Below are 18,211 nucleotides of genomic sequence, written 5' to 3' on the forward strand. Positions count from 1 at the left end.
GCCAGATCCCAGCAGCTGAGAGTCCTTGGCGTGGTCTGTGCTCCAGTCAACGAGCAAAAATAGGTGGAAAATGAGATTGTAAACCTCACTCTTGAGATATTTCTTTTATTTTATTTACTGTTGGTATCTCTGTTCTAAAACTGAGTTTTCCAGATATTTAAATTCAATTAAAGTTTCAGTCAACAAAGCAAGTCAAACCCCAGGCTTTGTGTACCAGTCAAAAAGGCAATAGAAAAATACACTTGTTAGATGATGATGATGTTGTATTATTATTATTATTATTATTATTATTATTATTATTATTATTATTATTATTATTATTATTATTATTATTATTATTATTATTATTATTATTCCTCCTCCTGTTTTCCTTCCCCTGAAGTGGAAATGACCCAGTCTTTGGTCCAAGTCCCTCTGTTTTTATTTCTATCCAGAGCTGGGGCAGTACAGGTGCACTTTGCATTTTTAAAGCTCCTCAATGGTTTCATTGCACGTTTTGCTTCTCTCCATGAAACTCTGCTGCCTGCAAGGCAGGAGCTGCTTCCTGGAGCTGTGATTTTCCTCTGATGCTCCTTGGTGTTTTCTTTTGTTGTGGATCCCACAGGGCCATCTCCACATAGCCCAGGTGCCCCAGGGGGAGCAGGTGCAGATCACGCAGGACAGCGAGGTGAGCAAAGCCTGGGGGCTCATGTGCAACCCTGAGAGCTCAGGGAAAATGAGAAATGGGCTGCAACCAGCAGAAAATGTGCTTTAGAACCTGGTACTTCTGTCTCTGGGCTCTCAGGGGTTTCTTTTTAAATTGTTATTATTTACATTTATTTTATTTTTATTATTTTGCTTTATTGTCCCTTCCCTCACCAGCCAAAACAGCTCAGTGTGCGATGTTTCTTTTTCATTATTATTATTATTTATACTTATTTTATTTTTATTATTTTGCTTTATTTTCCCTTCCCTCACCAGCCAAAACAGCTCAGTGTGTGATGTTTCTTTTTCATTATTATTATTATTTATACTTATTTTATTTTTATTATTTTGCTTTATTTTCCCTTCCCTCACCAGCCAAAACAGCTCAGTGTGTGATGTTTCTTTTTCATTATTATTATTATTTATACTTATTTTATTTTTATTATTTTGCTTTATTTTCCCTTCCCTCACCAGCCAAAACAGCTCAGTGTGTGTTGTTTCTTTTTCATTATTATTATTTTGATTATTTTTTCCTCCCTCATCAGCCAAAACAGCTCAGTGTGTGTTAATTGTTGCATAAGGCTGATGATCTTTGGAAATTTACTACTGACAGAGTTTAATAGGAAACCAGGTGCTTAAAAATGAAATTATTCTGTTTAGGTTGATGAATTAAACGTGGTCAGAACTCTCAGGGCCTTTAATGGTTGAACAGGAGTTGGAGAAAGCTTCAGCCACCAATTAATAAAGACATATTCCAGAATGAATTTACCCCCCATTCCTGACCAGCTTATCTGGCACTGCAGTATTTGCTCTTCTTAATTTTTTTCCCAGAAAAACAGTTCAATGGAATGGGATGGATAAAGGGATATGGATAACTGGAAATGGATATAATTTCAATCCCAAACCCTTCAATTTAGGCTCAGCTCCCAAATCCAGGTGGATTTCCCTGTGTATTTGCTGCAGCTATTGGTTATTTAAAAATCTCCTGACTGCTAAAACTGCTCTTGAATTTCTCATGCACTTTGTTTAAATGCAGAAGGAATAGAAAAATCAGGTTGAACATTAACACAGGCAACAATTTGAATCTGTCCCATTTCCCTGTCAGGGTTTTCCCTTGCTGGGAAGTGGATCTGCCTGGCTTGGTTTAATCCCTGTCCAAAGAACCCAAATCACAGCTCATAAAACCACTTTGTGAAGGAATATTGTTAACACAGGCAGCTACTGGAGAATAAATATTATCATAAAAATTCTATAAATATTATAGTTAAAGGCTTGTCCTTTGAAGGCCCTGTCAGGCCTTGAGAGGGAGAAGAAAGGATTAAAATATCCTGGCTCTAAAGTGTGATGCTGCCATGAAACTGAGGGAGTTTTTGGGTCAAGAACCACTAAAAAACTGATGATTCAGCAGAGATTGCTGGACTGGATCCTGAGGTTCCAGCACAGCCTGGATCCTTTGGCTCTTCTTGTCTGTGGGACTTTCAAAGGCTGCATTTGTCCCTGACAGATGAAAACATCTGGTTTTAAATTGATGACAATGTACACAAGTGAGAGAGGAGCTGCCAGCAGCAGAAACTGCACAAAAAAGGGGATTTTGTCCTCCAAATTGTGCTGTTCCACTGCAAGGCTCTTTTGGGAAGCTGCCTTTCCTTAATCCAAGTGTACTTTTGGAAAGACATCAGTGAGCATGTGAATAAAAACTTCATGTCATAAAGATTTCCTGATTGGACTTTGGAGCTTAAAATACTTTGATATATTGAGATTTTTTTATTATTATGATAGATGTAATCCCTGTAATAGAACTGCGTTGGTTTTCAGTATGGAATGAGGATAAATAAAAAGCAAATAATAAATAGCTCTAATAAATAGCAACCCTGTAAAAGTGTTAGATTGCTAATTCTGGGATAGGGCTGGATTTCAATTTGCAGGTTTATATAAAGAAGGAAAACCAGAAGTTTTACCTCAGAAAAACTTTGCATAAAAGCAAAAAAAAAAAAGCAAAACATGCTGGGTGGGAAAGGTCCTTGCTGTTGAGTGGAGATTGATTGCCTAAAGAACTTTTGAAATTCCCAGATTTCCTTCACATTGAAACAGATTTCTCTGCAGGTTTTTCATTGCCAAGCTTGTGCTGACTGTCCCTTGTCTCCTTTCCCAGGGGAACCTGCAGATCCACCAGGTGCACGTGGGTCAGGACGGGCAGGTAGGAGCAGCACTGGCTGTCAGCAGCATTTCCTTGGCCTTGGATGGAGATTGGGACAATCCCCATTTTTAGTGCCTGTTTTAAAGAGCCAAACCTGCTCTGCTGCTAGAAATAACTTGCAAAAGGATAAAACCTGATGGAAATATTTGATATTTGGCCCAGCTTGGTTCAGCATTCCTGCAGGATGTTTTCTCCCTCTGTTTTCTCCCAACTTTGGCCTGTCCCCTGTGCAAAGAGGAGCTGGGTTGAGTGCCCAGAATGGTCCTGTCTGCTCTCCTCAGTCCCCAGGAGCCAACATTTATTGAAAAAATTACTCTTTTTTATTTACACTGTATCCTTTTCCACGGCATGGCTGCCCTGAGGGAAGCAGATCTGCTCTTGTTCTGGTGGATGAGAGGTTTTTTGAGGTGCTTCTGCAAACAGCAGGTGAGGAAAAGCAGCTTTTCCTGGGCTGAGCAGTCACTGAGCATGGAACTGAGCTCAGGATTCCCAGATCTGCTCACATTTGATCTCAGACACACTTGAAATGTTAAATTCTGCTAAAACAGAGCACAAAAATCATCCTGCAAGAAGCTTCCAGGCCACATGAATCAGAGTGTGACTATTATTATGTTTAGTGTTGGTATATCTGTTTTAAAACTGAGTTTTCCAGATATTTAAATGGCATTAACATTTCAGTCAACAAAGCAAGTCAGATTCACCAGGAATTGTTTGGTTCCTGGTGAATCTGAATAAATTGGGAAACATTTGGGATCCTGCCTGGGATGGAGGCTCTGCCATCAGCAGGGTTTCCATTGCTGGGAAATTTTGTAGTTATGGTTATTTTTTGGTGAATTTTTTAGTTATGGTTATTTTTTAGTGGATAAAAACCAGGACAAAACAAATATTTAAGGGATTTTTAGCTCTTTTCTGCAGTAATTACTGAATCAGAGTGTGAGGAACGGTTTGGTTCCTGGTGAATCTGAATAACTTGGGATATACCTGGGATCCTGCTGGGATGGAGGCTCTGCCATCAGCAGGTTTGGGGCTCACAGGAACCCCCAGCACTCTGAACTTGGCAGTATTTGGATTTCAACAGGAAAATAAACCCCTGGAAATGTTCTTTGCTCAGGGATGCATCAGGGGTGCTTTTGCAGGAGTGAATCTTGGGAAGGTGATTTTTTGGAAATGTTATTTTGGTATTTATTGGGGGTTTTTCCCTTTTCTGTGAATTATCGCTGTCCAAATGACACCTTAATTCTGGGTGGGTTTATATCTCTCTGAGTGTGGTACAGAGATGAAATTGAATTTATTTGTAATTAAAACCTCGCAGCGTTATTTTCCCCTTGCATTTCCTATTCCTGTGGAAATTTGTGTCCTCACAGGGCTGTGTCAGGGATGTGAGACAGGGAGGAAAACCATGATTAATGCTCTTTTCTGGGATTTCAATGATGTTATCTGTCTGTACTATCACTCAGATTTGGGATAACCTCTCTCCTGCCTCAGTGGTTGTTGGCTGTACCCACAGGATGGGAAATCAGTTTTTGACATCCAGGTTTTAGGGAATTTTTTTTTAACTATCTGTGCTCTGAGCTGTGCTTTTAAACTTTGGTTAGAACAAAGGAGGAAGTGCTGGGTTTTTGCTTTTTCCTCACTCACTCAGCTGCATTTTGGTGTGAAAGAGCTTCAGTGCCTTGAGCATCACCAGGAGCATTCCCAGGAGCCCTCAGCTCCTCCTGAAGTATTTGCTGGGAAATTGGCATTTTTAGTGGATTAAAAACCAGGAGTGAGCAGAGATTTGGGGGATTTTTAGCATTAAATACTGAAAGCTTCAACAGCAGCTGAAGAGCAGAGGGGGGTGAGCAGAGGGGAGCTCTGGGGCTGCTGTGTAGGACCTGTGAGCCCCCAGAACTGGCCAGGAGCAGGAGTTAAACCAGCTCAGCTAAACCCTGCTGGTGGTTTAAGGCTGGGAGTGGAACTGATCCCTTTTCCTTGGCACAGGAGTGGGATGAGAGCAGGGAAACACAGCACAAAGCAGCAGCTCCAAGAAACTCCTGGAGTTTTCCCACCTGTCCATTATTTTCCAGGCTTTTTCCTGGATCTTTTGAAGCCTAATCTGGATAATCAGGAATAGGGAGACTCAGGAATAACGTGGGGCTTCTGTGGCTGAGTGTTTTCAGCTGAATAATAAATATATCCTCACTGAAGACTGAACCTGAGCCTGGCTGCTGCTGGATGCTCCCTGGGAATATTTCCCAGTGGAAATTCCTGTTTTCCATGAATTTCTGGGCACACAGCAGGGGCTGGGGCTTCCCCTGGGCAGGTGAGGTTTGGTGCTGCAGCTTCTCCATCCCAATTGCAAGTGAAAGGTTCACAGAGCAGGAACTTGGGAAGTTCCTGGGAGCTGAGGCAGAGAGCAGCACAAACCTTGATGAGATGGTAGCAGGGAAATCCCCAAGGTGCCACAGGTGCTCAGGTACCAAATCTTGGCTTTTCTGCAGAATTCTGCTGATTGTACTTTCCCCCCTTCTTGCCTTCAGCGTCCTGGTGGTTGCTCTGAGCTCAGATTTTGTTTTTCTGGCATCCCTGTGCATGGAATGAATGAAATCATTCCAGAGGAGCTCTGTCTACCTCCACATGTGTTCTATTAGCTGGAAGTTTCAGATTTCAGTGCACGTTTAATAAAAACCCCAAACTGCAAAAATAATTAAAGCTTCACATTAGCAGAACCTTGAAACCTCAGAAAAGTGGGAATTTCTTTCTGCATTTTATCCTCAGGAATTACCAGAAATTTTCACTTTTGTCTCCTTTGATTACCTGCCTTGCCTCTTCCCCACCTCCATCCTTTTTTTCCTTGGAGTTTTGGTCATCCCAGGAAATGTTCCGTGTGTCCTGTGCCTCAGGGATACCCCTGGGATATAAAAACCAGCACAATTCCAGGAGTTTCCCACTCCTTAATTCTGTTTTTTAGCCATTCCATGTTACACACCCTCACTGCCAGTGTTTCTTCAATTTAGGGATTAATTAAGTGGCACCAGGGAAATGGTCTTTAATTATTGCCTGGTTCTTAAATGGAAAAGTTGATGTCCTTTAAAATCTAAAATAGGATTGTGTGTGTTCAGGGAGAGCCAACGATTTGTTCTGCTGCAGGGATGAAAAACTGGGGACAATTGCAGCATTGAATTCACTGTGGGGAAGTGGGAAAAGCAGGAAAATCCAGGATGGGGCTGGCAGGGAAAAACCAGCAAAGAGTGCAAAGAGCTTTTGGAGGAGATCAGTCTGCAGGATTGCTTCTGCCAGGCTGTTCCTCCAAAACCAAAAAAAGTTGGGATCTTGTGAACTGTGGACACAAGAGTGTCCCAGGAGGGCCTGGAATCAGAGGGGTGCTCTAGAGAGGGAGGGATCCTGTCCTATCCCACCCTTCTGCTCTTGGATGAGGCTTGGGATGGAGCAGGAATTGCATTTTCTTTCCCTGAACTTTGCCTCTGATGACTTCAATAATGCAGTGTTATCCAAAATGGAATATATTATCCTAAAACTCAATGTATAACCCCAAACTGAATATATTATCCCAAAAATCAAATGTGAATTTTTAACAATGTTAAATGTTGTTAATGTTAATTTTTGAATTCCAAGTTTTCCACTCCCAGACCTGTTTATTCCCATGTTTTTATTCCAGTCTGGAGCAGGGATCCATTGGCACTCCCTTGGAGTAATTTAAACCTCTCAAAATTGACCTTTATTTCATTTACCAGGATGGATAAATATTCTCAGAGAATTCTTTTCCAGATATTAAAATATTATTAAAAGATGGCTGTTTAAATTATCCCAAAATAAGACAAGAACCTTCTAATGCAATTTTTAACTTGCACAAATTTAATTTGCACAAATTATGTACAAATTTGATTTTTATATGATTCATTTAATTGGAATATTCCAGATTTCAATACACTGCGATGCTTTATTTGAGTTGCTCAGTCACAAGTGAATCCAAGGGAGGAATTTTTCCCTCTCCCCAGCCCAGGAGCAGCAGAGGGCAGTAGCATTAAGATGATGCTGAATTGTTTTCTGAAGGAATTGAGAGGGAATTTGGAGGGGGGGAAATGTGGAAATTCTGTGCTCCTGCTGCTGTTGCTGTGGAATTCCAAAAGGTTTTCCCAGTTCCAGCCCAGCTCCTGGAATAACACACATGGAGAAATGCTTGTTACGAGAAAAAAAATTAATTAAAAACTCACTGCAGCTCAGCTGGAGCTTAAAAACTCCTTGATTGGTTTGGAAAGAAATTAATTATTATTTTGAACCGATAGTTCTTCAGGAATTGTTGTAAATTGTCCTAAATTTGCTCCTGGTTTTAGGAGCAAAAAGGAAAAGAAGAGTTTGGAAACAATTGTGCTTTGTGCAAACTCTGTGAAATCCCAGAATATTTATGGATAAATAAAAGTGTTTAAATACTTAATTATACTTAAATAGAAGCATTTTACAGGCAAGATTTTTTGGGTTTTCTTGAGGATTTTTCTGCACAAACTTTTTACCTTGGTGTTCATAGAGCTGGTCCCCACTTTGTCCCTCAGAGTAATTAATCCAAACCACAAAACTCACCCTATTTAATTCTGAAAACTTAATTTTTAGGTAAAGTAGTATTTTAGCAAATGAAAATGGAGAAATTTTCTTCTAAAGCAGTCCTAAAATTTGGGATTAAAAAAGGTTTGAAGGAAAATTCTCTGACTTGGTGATCAGTGTCATCCAAAATATCTCCAGGAAAATGAATGTTGTAAGGAAAACAAGAATATTTCTGTTAAATCTGGCTTAAAAATGAAGTGTAATAAAATATTTATATCTACACGTGTGTATGTAACACAGATTTCTGCATGATTAATTTGTAGTTTCACTGCAGAATTTAGGATGGGTTTGGAGGAAGTTTGCACTTAATTTGGAAGTTTAAAACAGGATAAAACAGTGCCCAGGAGGATAAAAACTGAGCTCCAAAACTGAAACAAATTGGGCCAATTAAAAAAATCTATTATTATTATTATTATTATTATTATTATTATTATTATTATTATTATTATTATTATTATTATTATTATTATTATTATTATTATTATTATTATTATTATTATTATCGATGTTATATTATATTATATTATATTATATTATATTATATTATATTATATTATATTATATTATATTATATTATATTATATTATATTATATTATATTATATTATATTATATTATATTATATTATTGTATTATTATTATATTGCCATCATCATAATTATCACTATTATAATAATTATAATTATTATTTTATTTCAGTAATTGTATTTTTATTCTTTCATTATTATTAATTTTTATTATTTAATTATATTAAATAATTATAAGTATTATAAATAATTTAATTATAAATGATAGAATTCCTCTACCCCAGAACAAAGGACAGACCTGCAGTGACACCCAACCAAACAGAAAATAAGGAAACCCCTTCAGGAATTTGGGTGGGAGAAGCCATTTTGTGTAGTTTCAGAAGTGAGGTGTTGAAGTGAAAATGCCATTTTTGCTCCACAGCAGAGTGGATCCATCTGGGGGGTGAGGGAGGCCGGGGGCTGGGCTGGGGCAGAGCTGTGCCCTGGATTTCCAGGATTTCTCCTTTATGGCCGCAGCTTTTCCCCTCTCCAGCTCCCTGTCCCAGTCCCAAGTCCCTCTCTCACCTCACAAACTTCTCCTTTTTCTTTGCCTTTCTGATCAAAGTGTGCAGAGAGGTGGCAGAATCCGCTTTTATTTTCATGTGATATCAAAGAGGAATTTGTTTTATCCCCCCAGTGATTTTTTTCCATTTGTGGAAGGTTCTGGGAGGAATGAGCAGAGGTGATTTGTTAATCTCTTACAGGCAGCTCTGTGATAGTCCCTCAGTTCCCACTGATCTGTGCTTGTAAAACAAGATTTTTTAATGAAGCCTTTGGAAAAGGAGAATATTTTCTGCCTGGTTTTTTTGATTTTTCTCCTCAGAGAAAGTGAGTTTGTTCCATTAAAATTCCATTCAAGCAGACAGGAGCATTTATAATGCTCCAAAGAATACCTTCTCTATTTTGGAGTATATTATGTTCTTTATTCACCCAAATCTTGTTTTAATATTGCTGTAAACTTAATAAGAAGAGATGAGATAGGAAGTGATAATCTTTTAAATATAAGGAAAAATCATTTTCTCCACCTTGATAGGAGGCAGAGGTCTAAGCTGCCTCTTATTAGAGCTGTTGCTAATAAAAATCTCTGCTTGTAGGCTGGCAGTGCTCACAAAGCTATCAGGGCTCATCTGGAGAAATCATTTCTTTTTTGTTTTGTTTATTTTTTTTTTCCTGCTCTTCATTTATGATTTTTCTCATCACGTGATGCCAGCCCTGTCCTGATGCTCCACGTTTCCCTTATCCCATCCCTGTGCTCCACTCTCATTTATTTGGAATTTTTGGGGTGTCTGGAGCCTGCCCTGCTTGGGAATCACTGCCCACATCCCAATCCCAAGCCAGGGGGGATTTGGGGATTTTGAACCTGGAGAAAAGGAGCTCAGGGCAAATTCCCTCTCCCTTGCCACTCCAGGAAGCCCCAGGGAATCAGGGGAGTTCAGGGCATTTTGGGCTGGTCACAGCTCTGGGAATCTGTGATGACTAAAGATGGGAAATGGCTCCTCTTTTTCATCTCCTCTCTGTTTAAAACGTGGATTTTTGCCGATTTCAGGCACCAAACCATCCCTTTTAAACCTAAACCTCACCTGAAGGATCAGTTACTCTTTTTCAAAGCAGACCTGTGTGATTTACAGAGATTTTGAGCAAGGCAGTGTTAAATCCAGTGAAATTTGACAGTTGATTGACTTTTGTTTGTGTTCAGAGATTTAATCCTTCACGTAGTTCAACTCCATGTCCAGGCCAATTTTCCAGAATCCTTCAAATATTTCAAACTAACTGAGCAATAAATAAATGTTATCTACAGAATTCTGATAAACTGAAGAAGGATGATCCAAGATCCTGAATTTGGGATTAGGTTTGCACATCTATTAAAATAAAACCCTACCAGATGAGCACTTTAAGATGCTTAAAGATGATCCTCAGTTGTTTTCTGAAGGAATGAGGAGGGAATTTGGACAAATGAGCTGCTCCTTGATTTAGACATTAAAATCCCCCCTCAGCAGCCCAGTTTTAATTCCTGCTCTCAGCTGCTGTTTTAATTAGCTGGGATAGATTTCCTTCATTCGGGGAGGAACATTTGGAAAGCCTGCTTGGAAAACCATCCTCTGTAGCCATTTCTTTGGTGTTCTGTGACCAGAATTCCTCTTGTGGAGTGAGGATTTGAGTGCTGAACTTGCTGTGTTTGGTTCCCAGTCTGCTGGGATTAATTGGCTCCTGCTCCATCAATTATCCACTCAGAGCTATCAGTTCCTGCCGGGGCTGGAAGCAGAAGCAGAGCTGCTTCAGCCACTTTGATCCAAACTCTGGGCTCCCACCAGGCCTGGCTGAATGAATCCTTTTGAAAACTTGCCTTTTGATTTTATTTCTCTTTTTTTGGTTGGTTTTTTTTTTTTAATTTTTATTTTTTTAATAACAACTATTTTTATTCCTGAAATCTGTCACTCTGGAATGTTGCTAAATGTTTGTGTGAAGCAGCACGAGTGAGTTCAGCAGGAGGAAGTGTTGGGATTATTGAATTTGCAGTTAACTCTTGTGGGAGAGGTGGCACTGCCCATGAGGGACTCATCCCACAGGAGAGGTGGCACAGGACAGGGGACAGGGTGACAGGACACAGGGAATGCCTTCAAACTAAAGGAGGGACAGTTTAGATGGGATATTTGGGATAAATGCTTCCCTGGCAGGGTGGGCAGGCCCTGGCACTGGTGCCCAGAGCAGCTCTGGCTGCCCCTGCATCCCTGGCAGTTTCTGTTTTTTCCCTTGCCTGAAATATCAAATGGGAAGGGTTTTCCTTTCAGCCTCATATCTCAGAGAAATATAAATTATCAAATTACAACAGTAGGATCCAGCTTCCCAGACATTGGGGTTTGGAGCAGCCTGGGATGGTGGAAGGTGTCCCTGCCATGGCAGGGGTGGGAACAATGTGGATTTTAAGGTCCCCTTCCAACCCAACCCATCCTGGGATTGTCTGAAATCCAGCCCAGCCTGTCCTGCATTGAGTTTGTGTGGGTCCCCCAAATTCAGCCAGAAGCAAACACCAGCAGGTGTGAGAGCTGGGAGGGGAAAATGCTGAGATTGTAGGAAAAAGTCCTGAAAATGATTAGGAATTCCCTAAATTATTAGGACTGTGTTGGTCTTTGAGTTCAGGCCAAGGCCTTTCTCCTGCTCTCTTGGAAAATATCATTATACAGAACATTTTTGAGGTAGTTCAGTTGTAAAAGTCTTCATTAGAGATGCTCCATTGTGAAGATTTAATTTAGAGGCTTTTCTTTTCTTTGAAGTTCTTTCAAAGGTTAAGATGCTTCTATTCAAGGTGGGGTTATTTTATGGAACAAATCAAACCCTTTCATTTTCCATGTGTTGAGGAATGCCTTGTTCATTTTAATGGGAAGCCAGTGGAATCCATTTGGAGTCTGCTGTCAAAGTTGATTTCTTTCAACCTCTGTCCCTGATCTTTAAAAGAGCAGAATTTGGTCTCACTGATGACAGTTGGATAATGAAAAAGGAATGACAGCCCTCCAGAGCCAGAGCTTTCCAGAGTGAACATTCCATGTTTTTAACAGTTTTAATCTTATTTCCTGTTCCATTAATCAGGCTGAGCCAGATTGTTTTGTAAGTATTTATTGTTGGGTTGTTTTTTTCCCTTGCCTGAAGTATCAAATAGGAAGGGTTTTCCTTTCAGCCTCATATCTCGGATAAATATAAATTATCAAATTACAACAGTGGGGTCCAAATTCTCAGAATTTGTCAATACTGAGATTTTGACATTCCTCGTTTCCACTCCTTAAATTGAATTGACATTTCCAGGGAATTCTCTGGGTTTATCTCTTCAGAATTTGCTATAATGAAAAACTCAGATCCTTTTAACTGTGGATTAGTGCATAAGTGTAAAAAAGGGCAGTAATTTCCTAAAGAAAATCAACCATATTTAAATGATTCCCTGCAAGTGAATAAGATCTCTTAAAATCTGTTTTGCTTTGATGGGAAAACAAGAATCAGAAGTTGATTTTCCCGATGATTCTGCATCCATGGCATCCATCAGCCCTTAATCCAAACATTTCCAAGCACTGATGATGAAGAAAAGGATTTTAAAAGTCACATTCTTGAGCCTTTGGGCTGGGCTTTATTAGCCAGACCTTGCTGTCAGTACAAGAAGTGCCATTCCTTGGGAATTTTTTCTGAATTCATTCAAATGCCAGATGAATTCCAAATGTTGATTGTTGTGAGGGATGGTGTTTTCTGTGTCAAGGCAAACATTTTATTAAAATGATAAATGGCTTTGTCATCTGTTTGCATTTTGCCTGTAATTATGATTAAAGCAGAAATTTGTACAAAATGTTTGAATGAACTAAAAATCACTGGGTTCTTTTTGACCCAATAGAGTGTAAAAAGCAAAAGCTACAAAAATTCCCAGACTTCCTTTTTTTCCTAATTTGGAAAGTTATTTGTTTCAGGGAGGAAAAACTGCAGTATCAGGGAATGGTTTGGGATGAGGGGATTTAAAGATCAAATTCCACCCCTGCCATGGGCAGGGACACTTTCCATAATTCCAGATTTTTCCAGCCTGGCCTTGGGTACTCCCAAGGATGGGACATCCACAACTTCTCTGGGAAGCAGTAAAAGTAGGGAAATATGGTAGCAAAACCACAAAAATAATTTATTTTTCCATATATTAGCCTCAAATAGATCAGAATTAAATATTCTGTGAGGGGAAAAATGAAAGTAAAAATTCTTTTCAGCGTTAAAAAATAATTAAAAATCCAGTTGGCTTCAGAATCATCCTAAAAAAGGAGGAGGGATTTGGGAGCAGCTGCCTGGGATGTGTTTGGCTCCATGCTCCATTAAATTTTATGGCTGATCTGACATTATCTGCTCCAGAGTATCCTGGCAGGAATCGTCCATTCCAGGCTCTGTTCAGGACTCTGTGTTCAGTTTTCTCCTTGGAGCTGGGATGCAGGTGGGCTCAGGTGTGTGCCCTGCAGCTGGAATGAAAATCCCAGGAAAACAGCAACACTCCTGGCATTTTGTGACCTATTCCTAGAGAAAATTGCCTTAAAATTCAACTTTTCCCCTCATCTCTGCAGATCTGGGCAGTGCAAAGGTCTGAGTGTGACAAAGAGGAGAATTGTTGGGAGAATTGCTCCTTTGAAGGGAAAAAATTGGGAGCAACAGTTCCCATTGTTTTTTCTGACCAATAAACAGGTGCTGCATGGAATTCAAAGGAGAATTTGAGGGAATATTTGGTGTCAGGACTGTGTGTGCTGCTCCAATTAACCAGAAATATTTTGTCTCGCTGAGCAAAGTTTGACAATTAATTAAATGAGCTGGAGGTTAGCACAGAGTGGGATCCTGGAGCATCCCAGAGAATTCACATTCCTCAGCAAGGGAGGTGGTTCTGGCTGGGATGTTTTGGAATACAAACATTTTCTAAGCACTCAAACAAACCATCATAGCAGAGTTCAGCCCAGCCCTTGTCAGTGATCAATAAAAATGATGCTCCCTCCATTAGGAAATCCTGGAAATATGTAGCACTTCAATAGATATTTATGGATAGAAGAGAATTTGGGGGGTGAATTCCAAAGAAAAAGCTGAGGGTTTGTTTGTGGGGTTGGACTCAGTGCTGGCAGGCAGCGGGAGCCTTTGGGCTTGGGAGCTGAGAGAATTTTTTGGGTTGACAGAAGCCAGTTCTTTGGTTTTACCCAGATTTTTTGGGACTCCAGTGCTTTATTCTGTGTGAGCACCTTGTTCTGTATTCAAATTTCCAAGTCGATTTAGAATTATTTTGATGCTGGAGTTGTTTTGCCTGTGAAAAACCAGGTAAAAAATTGATTTTCTGCTCTTAGGATTATCTAGAACTGCCTTGAGAACAAGCTTGAATAAACCCTTCATTTTCATCCCGTTCTTTGACCTTTCTGAGCTGCTCTTTTCAGGTCAAACCTCAGACTTTCTCCACTCCTACATTTTATTTACAATATTCATCCATATGTTTAATCAGGGCTTGGTTTCTCCCTCAGGAGGGCCTTTGGCATCTTTTTTCTTGAGTTGCTCCAGGAAAAATTTGGCTTCTGAAGGATCTTCCTGTGTTGGTTTGGTTCCCCTGGCTCTGTGTTCTTCACCCATCCAAGGCTGCCTGGCTCCTGCCTCCCTGCCATTCCTGCTGGAATTCCTGCTGCTTTCATCTGGAAATTCCTGGCCATGCTGGCTTTGGAATCTGCTGGTGCCACTTTTAGAGGACAGCTCCCAGAGACCTCCCAGCTTTTTGTAAATTCACAAATTTGGGATTTGGGCGACTCCTGTGTGTGGTGATTCCAGGGAAAACCTTTGATCCCAGAAAGGTTCTGGCCCAGCAGCTCAGATGTGATCTCACATGATGACCTCATGTAAAAATCATCACGTTGGAAAGAGATCAGAAAACACCAGGATGCCACTGGGATTCTTCCTGCTCATTTTCCACGTGCTGGTTTGATATTCCCGTGCTGGTGGCGTTTCCTCTGAATTATTTGAGGTCATTTTCCTCATCAAGATCAGATTTTTTCATCATAAATCAACCCTGTCATGTTCTATAATCAGTCCTTCTCACACATCTTCACTTGGTAGTGATGTAAGAGCTCCAAAATCTTTATTTCAGGAAAAAAATCTGCATTATGCCAGCTCCCCCTCTCCACCAGCAAGGTGCAATATTTGGGGGACAGCACTTTTAAAAGCTGAATTTTTGGGACAAAATACACAGGGTGAATTTTGAGTTATTTTGAGTTTTTCTTGTGAAGCCAACTTGGAACAGGAAAAACAATTTTAAAAAAGCCCAGCCCAAATGTGCACATGTGATGTTTCAAGGATCTGATTGATGGCTGAATTCCATGTGGTCCAAGGCATACAAGGAAAATTGAGGGATATCCTCAGTGGGAGAGCAGAGGATGTGAAACATGCACTGGAGTGAAAATTTGGTACAGGAGAAAGTTGAAACAAGAATGGACTGAGCCCAGCTCCAGGGAATAGGGCTGGGCAGGACTTGGCTGCTTTGGACACCCTTGAGCCACTTCATTTTCTTTTAAAGGAAGGAAGGTAACTGGGACATTGGGTCAGAGAAAGGGGAGCAGTGCTGCATTCCAGGAGCATCTGAAACACCAGGAGATGCAGCTTTACCCTCGGAGGCAGGAGGTGCTGAAAGTGGCTGAAATCACAGAAAGCTCTGGGACTGAGCACAATCCCACAAATGTTTTTTCAGTTCTGAAGGGTTTTTATTGTTTCTGTGGTCAGAGAGGAGGTTGTGATAACGAGCTCATGGAAGAGCCTCAGGAGCAAAATGCTCTTTAAAACACTGGGATTTTCCATCAGAATAAGGCACTGGGTTAGGGATAAAACTGTGCCTGCAGCTCCAGAGTCATGGAATGGTTTAAGCTGGAAGGGACCTTAAAATTCATCCCATTCTACCCCTGCCATGGCAGAGAGACCTTCCACTGTCCCAGGCTGCTCCAGCCCCATCCAGCCTGGCCTGGGGCACTGCCAGGGATCCAGGGGCAGCCCCAGCTGCTCTGGGAATTCCATCCCAACCCCTCCCCGCCCTCACAGGGAAGAATTCCTTCCCAATATCCCATCTATCCCTGCATTCTTTCAGTTTAAACCCCTTTTCCCTCATCCTGTCATTCCATGCCCTTGTCCAAGTCCCTCTCCAGCTCTCTCAGAGCCCTTTAGGTGCTGGAAGGCTGCTGGGCTCCAGGAGGAATTCCAAATACTCCAGGAAAAAAGACCTGGAGCCACAAACCTCACCGATCAGAGAGCTGGAGCTGAGCAGAAATAGACTTGTGAAATTTTTCATTTTGAATAATCCAGCAGCTCTTCCTCCTCACGAGGACAGGAGGGTCACAACAACATCCCCTGAGAGGCACAATTATATTTTTATTTGTGTTTTAATCGCTTTAAACCAGACAGTTTTGTCAGATTCTCATTGGAGCTCAGCTCAAGCCTGTTGAGTTTTGCAGCCTGGTTTTGCTCACACAGAGCAGCCATGGCCAAGGGACAGCCCAGGGGGACAGCTGGGGCTGCCAGAAGGATTTCTGGCCTGGGTTCATGTTTGTTGGGATCTGTAGTGTCGGGTTAGAAAAATCTCTGTTGAGCCTGAGCAGCGCTGTCACTATTTTGGAAGTGCTCTCAGATGGGAGGGGTGATAAATAATGCTCTGGAATGGTAGTCAGTGCTCTGGGAAGGGCCCCACGGATGAGGCAGGAGGTGCTGTGGGGTTTCAAGCCAGGATATCCAGGCTGGGACACAAGGAGAGGTCTGGAGGCAGAAGGAAAGGGAGATCCTGGAGTGGGGTGAGCCTGGGGCAGAGGAAAGAGTGAAAGCAGGGAGGAGGAAGGAAGGAGCACTGATTTTCTGTGTGACCAAAAGAACCAGAGTTTAAAGTTTCAAAAAGGGACCAGGAAGGAATCTCCAGGGAAGGCAGCAAATCCATGGGTTGGATGTGGAAGCCCTTTGGAGAAGCTCAGCAGAGGGTGCAGAAAGGTCACCCTGGAGGTGTAGCTGCCACTCCTGGGCTGGCCTAGACAGGGGAGAGATGCAGAAGAGATTCCCATGTCTGGATCAGCAGCCAAGGAATGTGAGGGATAAAGATAACCTGTGGGATAATTATAAATCCACAAATTCTTCACCCCGCTCCCCTCAAAGCAATGAAACACAGAAAGCACCAGGACTGAGACAGGACCAGAATGGTCTAAAATTTCTGCCTTTTTGTATTTTACCACAGTGTAATCAGGAGCCAGAGCTCAAGAACTGGGATGTGGAATTGGTATAAATTCAGGAGCTGGGGTGTGGAGTTGGTATAAATTCAGGAGCTGGGGTGTGGAGTTGGTATAAAATAATTGTCCACCAGTGCAGTGGAAAGGAGGAGGAGGGTTTGGCTGTGCTGCAGCTCTGGGAACAGTTTCCATGCTGCCCTGGGAGAGCCCAGCTGAGGCCTGGCTGTGAGCTGGTAGTGCCAAGGAGAGCAGATGGGTGATTCCCCAGTGGAATATGGGGATTGCTGTTTGGCCTGCTGCTCCAGGATTCCCAGTGAAGCACAGAACTGGGAGACACTGGATGTTTGCAGCCGTTGTTCCTGGAGCTTTTGCCAAGAGCTCAGTGGAACAAAGAGCAGAGTTAAATTTAGTCCATGACAACCTGATCAAAACCAACCCCACAAAGGCAAAGCCTGTCCAGCTCCAGGCCCAGCGTGGCCTCTGGAGCTGCCAGAGCTACCACAGAGTTGGGATCTTGTGGAAAATCTTTCCAATTCTTGCAGCAGGAGGCTCAGGCAGCTGCTCTGCTGCTCTCCTGTGTCAGTGTGAGCTCAGCAGGCCTGGGAATGCCTAAAGATTTTATTTAAGGTAGAAACCCAGGGGTTTTGTGGAATGGTTTGGTTGGAAGGGACCTTAAAATTCATCTCATTCCACCCCTGCCATGGCAGGGACACCTTCCACCATCCCAGGCTGCTCCAAGCCCTGTCCAGCCTGGCCTTGGGCACTGCCAGGGATCCAGGGGCAGCCCCAGCTGCTCTGGGCACCCTGTGCCAGGGCCTGCCCACCCTGCCAGGGAACAATTCCTGCCCAAAATCCCACCTAACCCTGCCCTCTGGCAGTTTAAAGCCACCTTATCCATGGAGAAATTCCTGCTGATGTCCACCCTGAGCCTGCCCTGGCCCAGCCTGAGGCCATTCCCTCTCCTCCTGTCCCTGTTCCCTGGAGCAGAGCCTGACCCCCCCCAGCTGTCCCCTCCTGGCAGGGATTTCTAGGGAGCAGAAAGCCTCCCCAGAGCCCCCTTTTCCCCTCATGGCTCCAGCAGTGGCACAGAGCTTTTTCCTTCCCAAACAGGAATAACATAACCACAAAAGCTGCAGTGAATATTCCACATTGTGTTGGTGCTGGGACTGAAAGGTGCTGGGAGTGCTGCTCAGCTGGAAGGTGCTGGGAGTGCTGCTCAGCTGAAGATGCTGGGAATGCTGCTCAGTTTGAAGGTGCTGGGAGTGCTGCTCAGCTGAAAGGTGCTGGAATTGCTGCTCAGCTGGAAGGTGCTGGGAGTGCTGCTCAGCTGGAAGGTGCTGGAATTGCTGCTCAGTTTGAAGGTGCTGGGAATGCTGCTCAGTTTGAAGGTGCTGGGAATGCTGCTCAGCTGGAAGGTGCTGGAATTGCTGCTCAGCTGGA

The 18,211-nt window shown here is 42.3% G+C and overlaps 1 protein-coding gene across 1 annotated transcript in view; it reads left to right on the forward strand.

Moving 5' to 3' along the window:
- BANP (BTG3 associated nuclear protein) overlaps positions 1–18,211 on the forward strand; it is a 112,834-nt gene that overhangs the window by 57,821 nt on the left and 36,802 nt on the right. The window contains exons 10-11 of the mRNA XM_036390682.2: positions 605–667; positions 2,837–2,881. Coding sequence (XP_036246575.1) covers positions 605–667; positions 2,837–2,881 — 108 coding nt within the window. The remainder of the gene's footprint in view (positions 1–604; positions 668–2,836; positions 2,882–18,211) is intronic.

The sequence above is a fragment of the Molothrus ater genome, chromosome 12 (assembly GCF_012460135.2).
Source record: "Molothrus ater isolate BHLD 08-10-18 breed brown headed cowbird chromosome 12, BPBGC_Mater_1.1, whole genome shotgun sequence".
Taxonomy (NCBI): Eukaryota; Metazoa; Chordata; class Aves; order Passeriformes; family Icteridae; genus Molothrus; species Molothrus ater.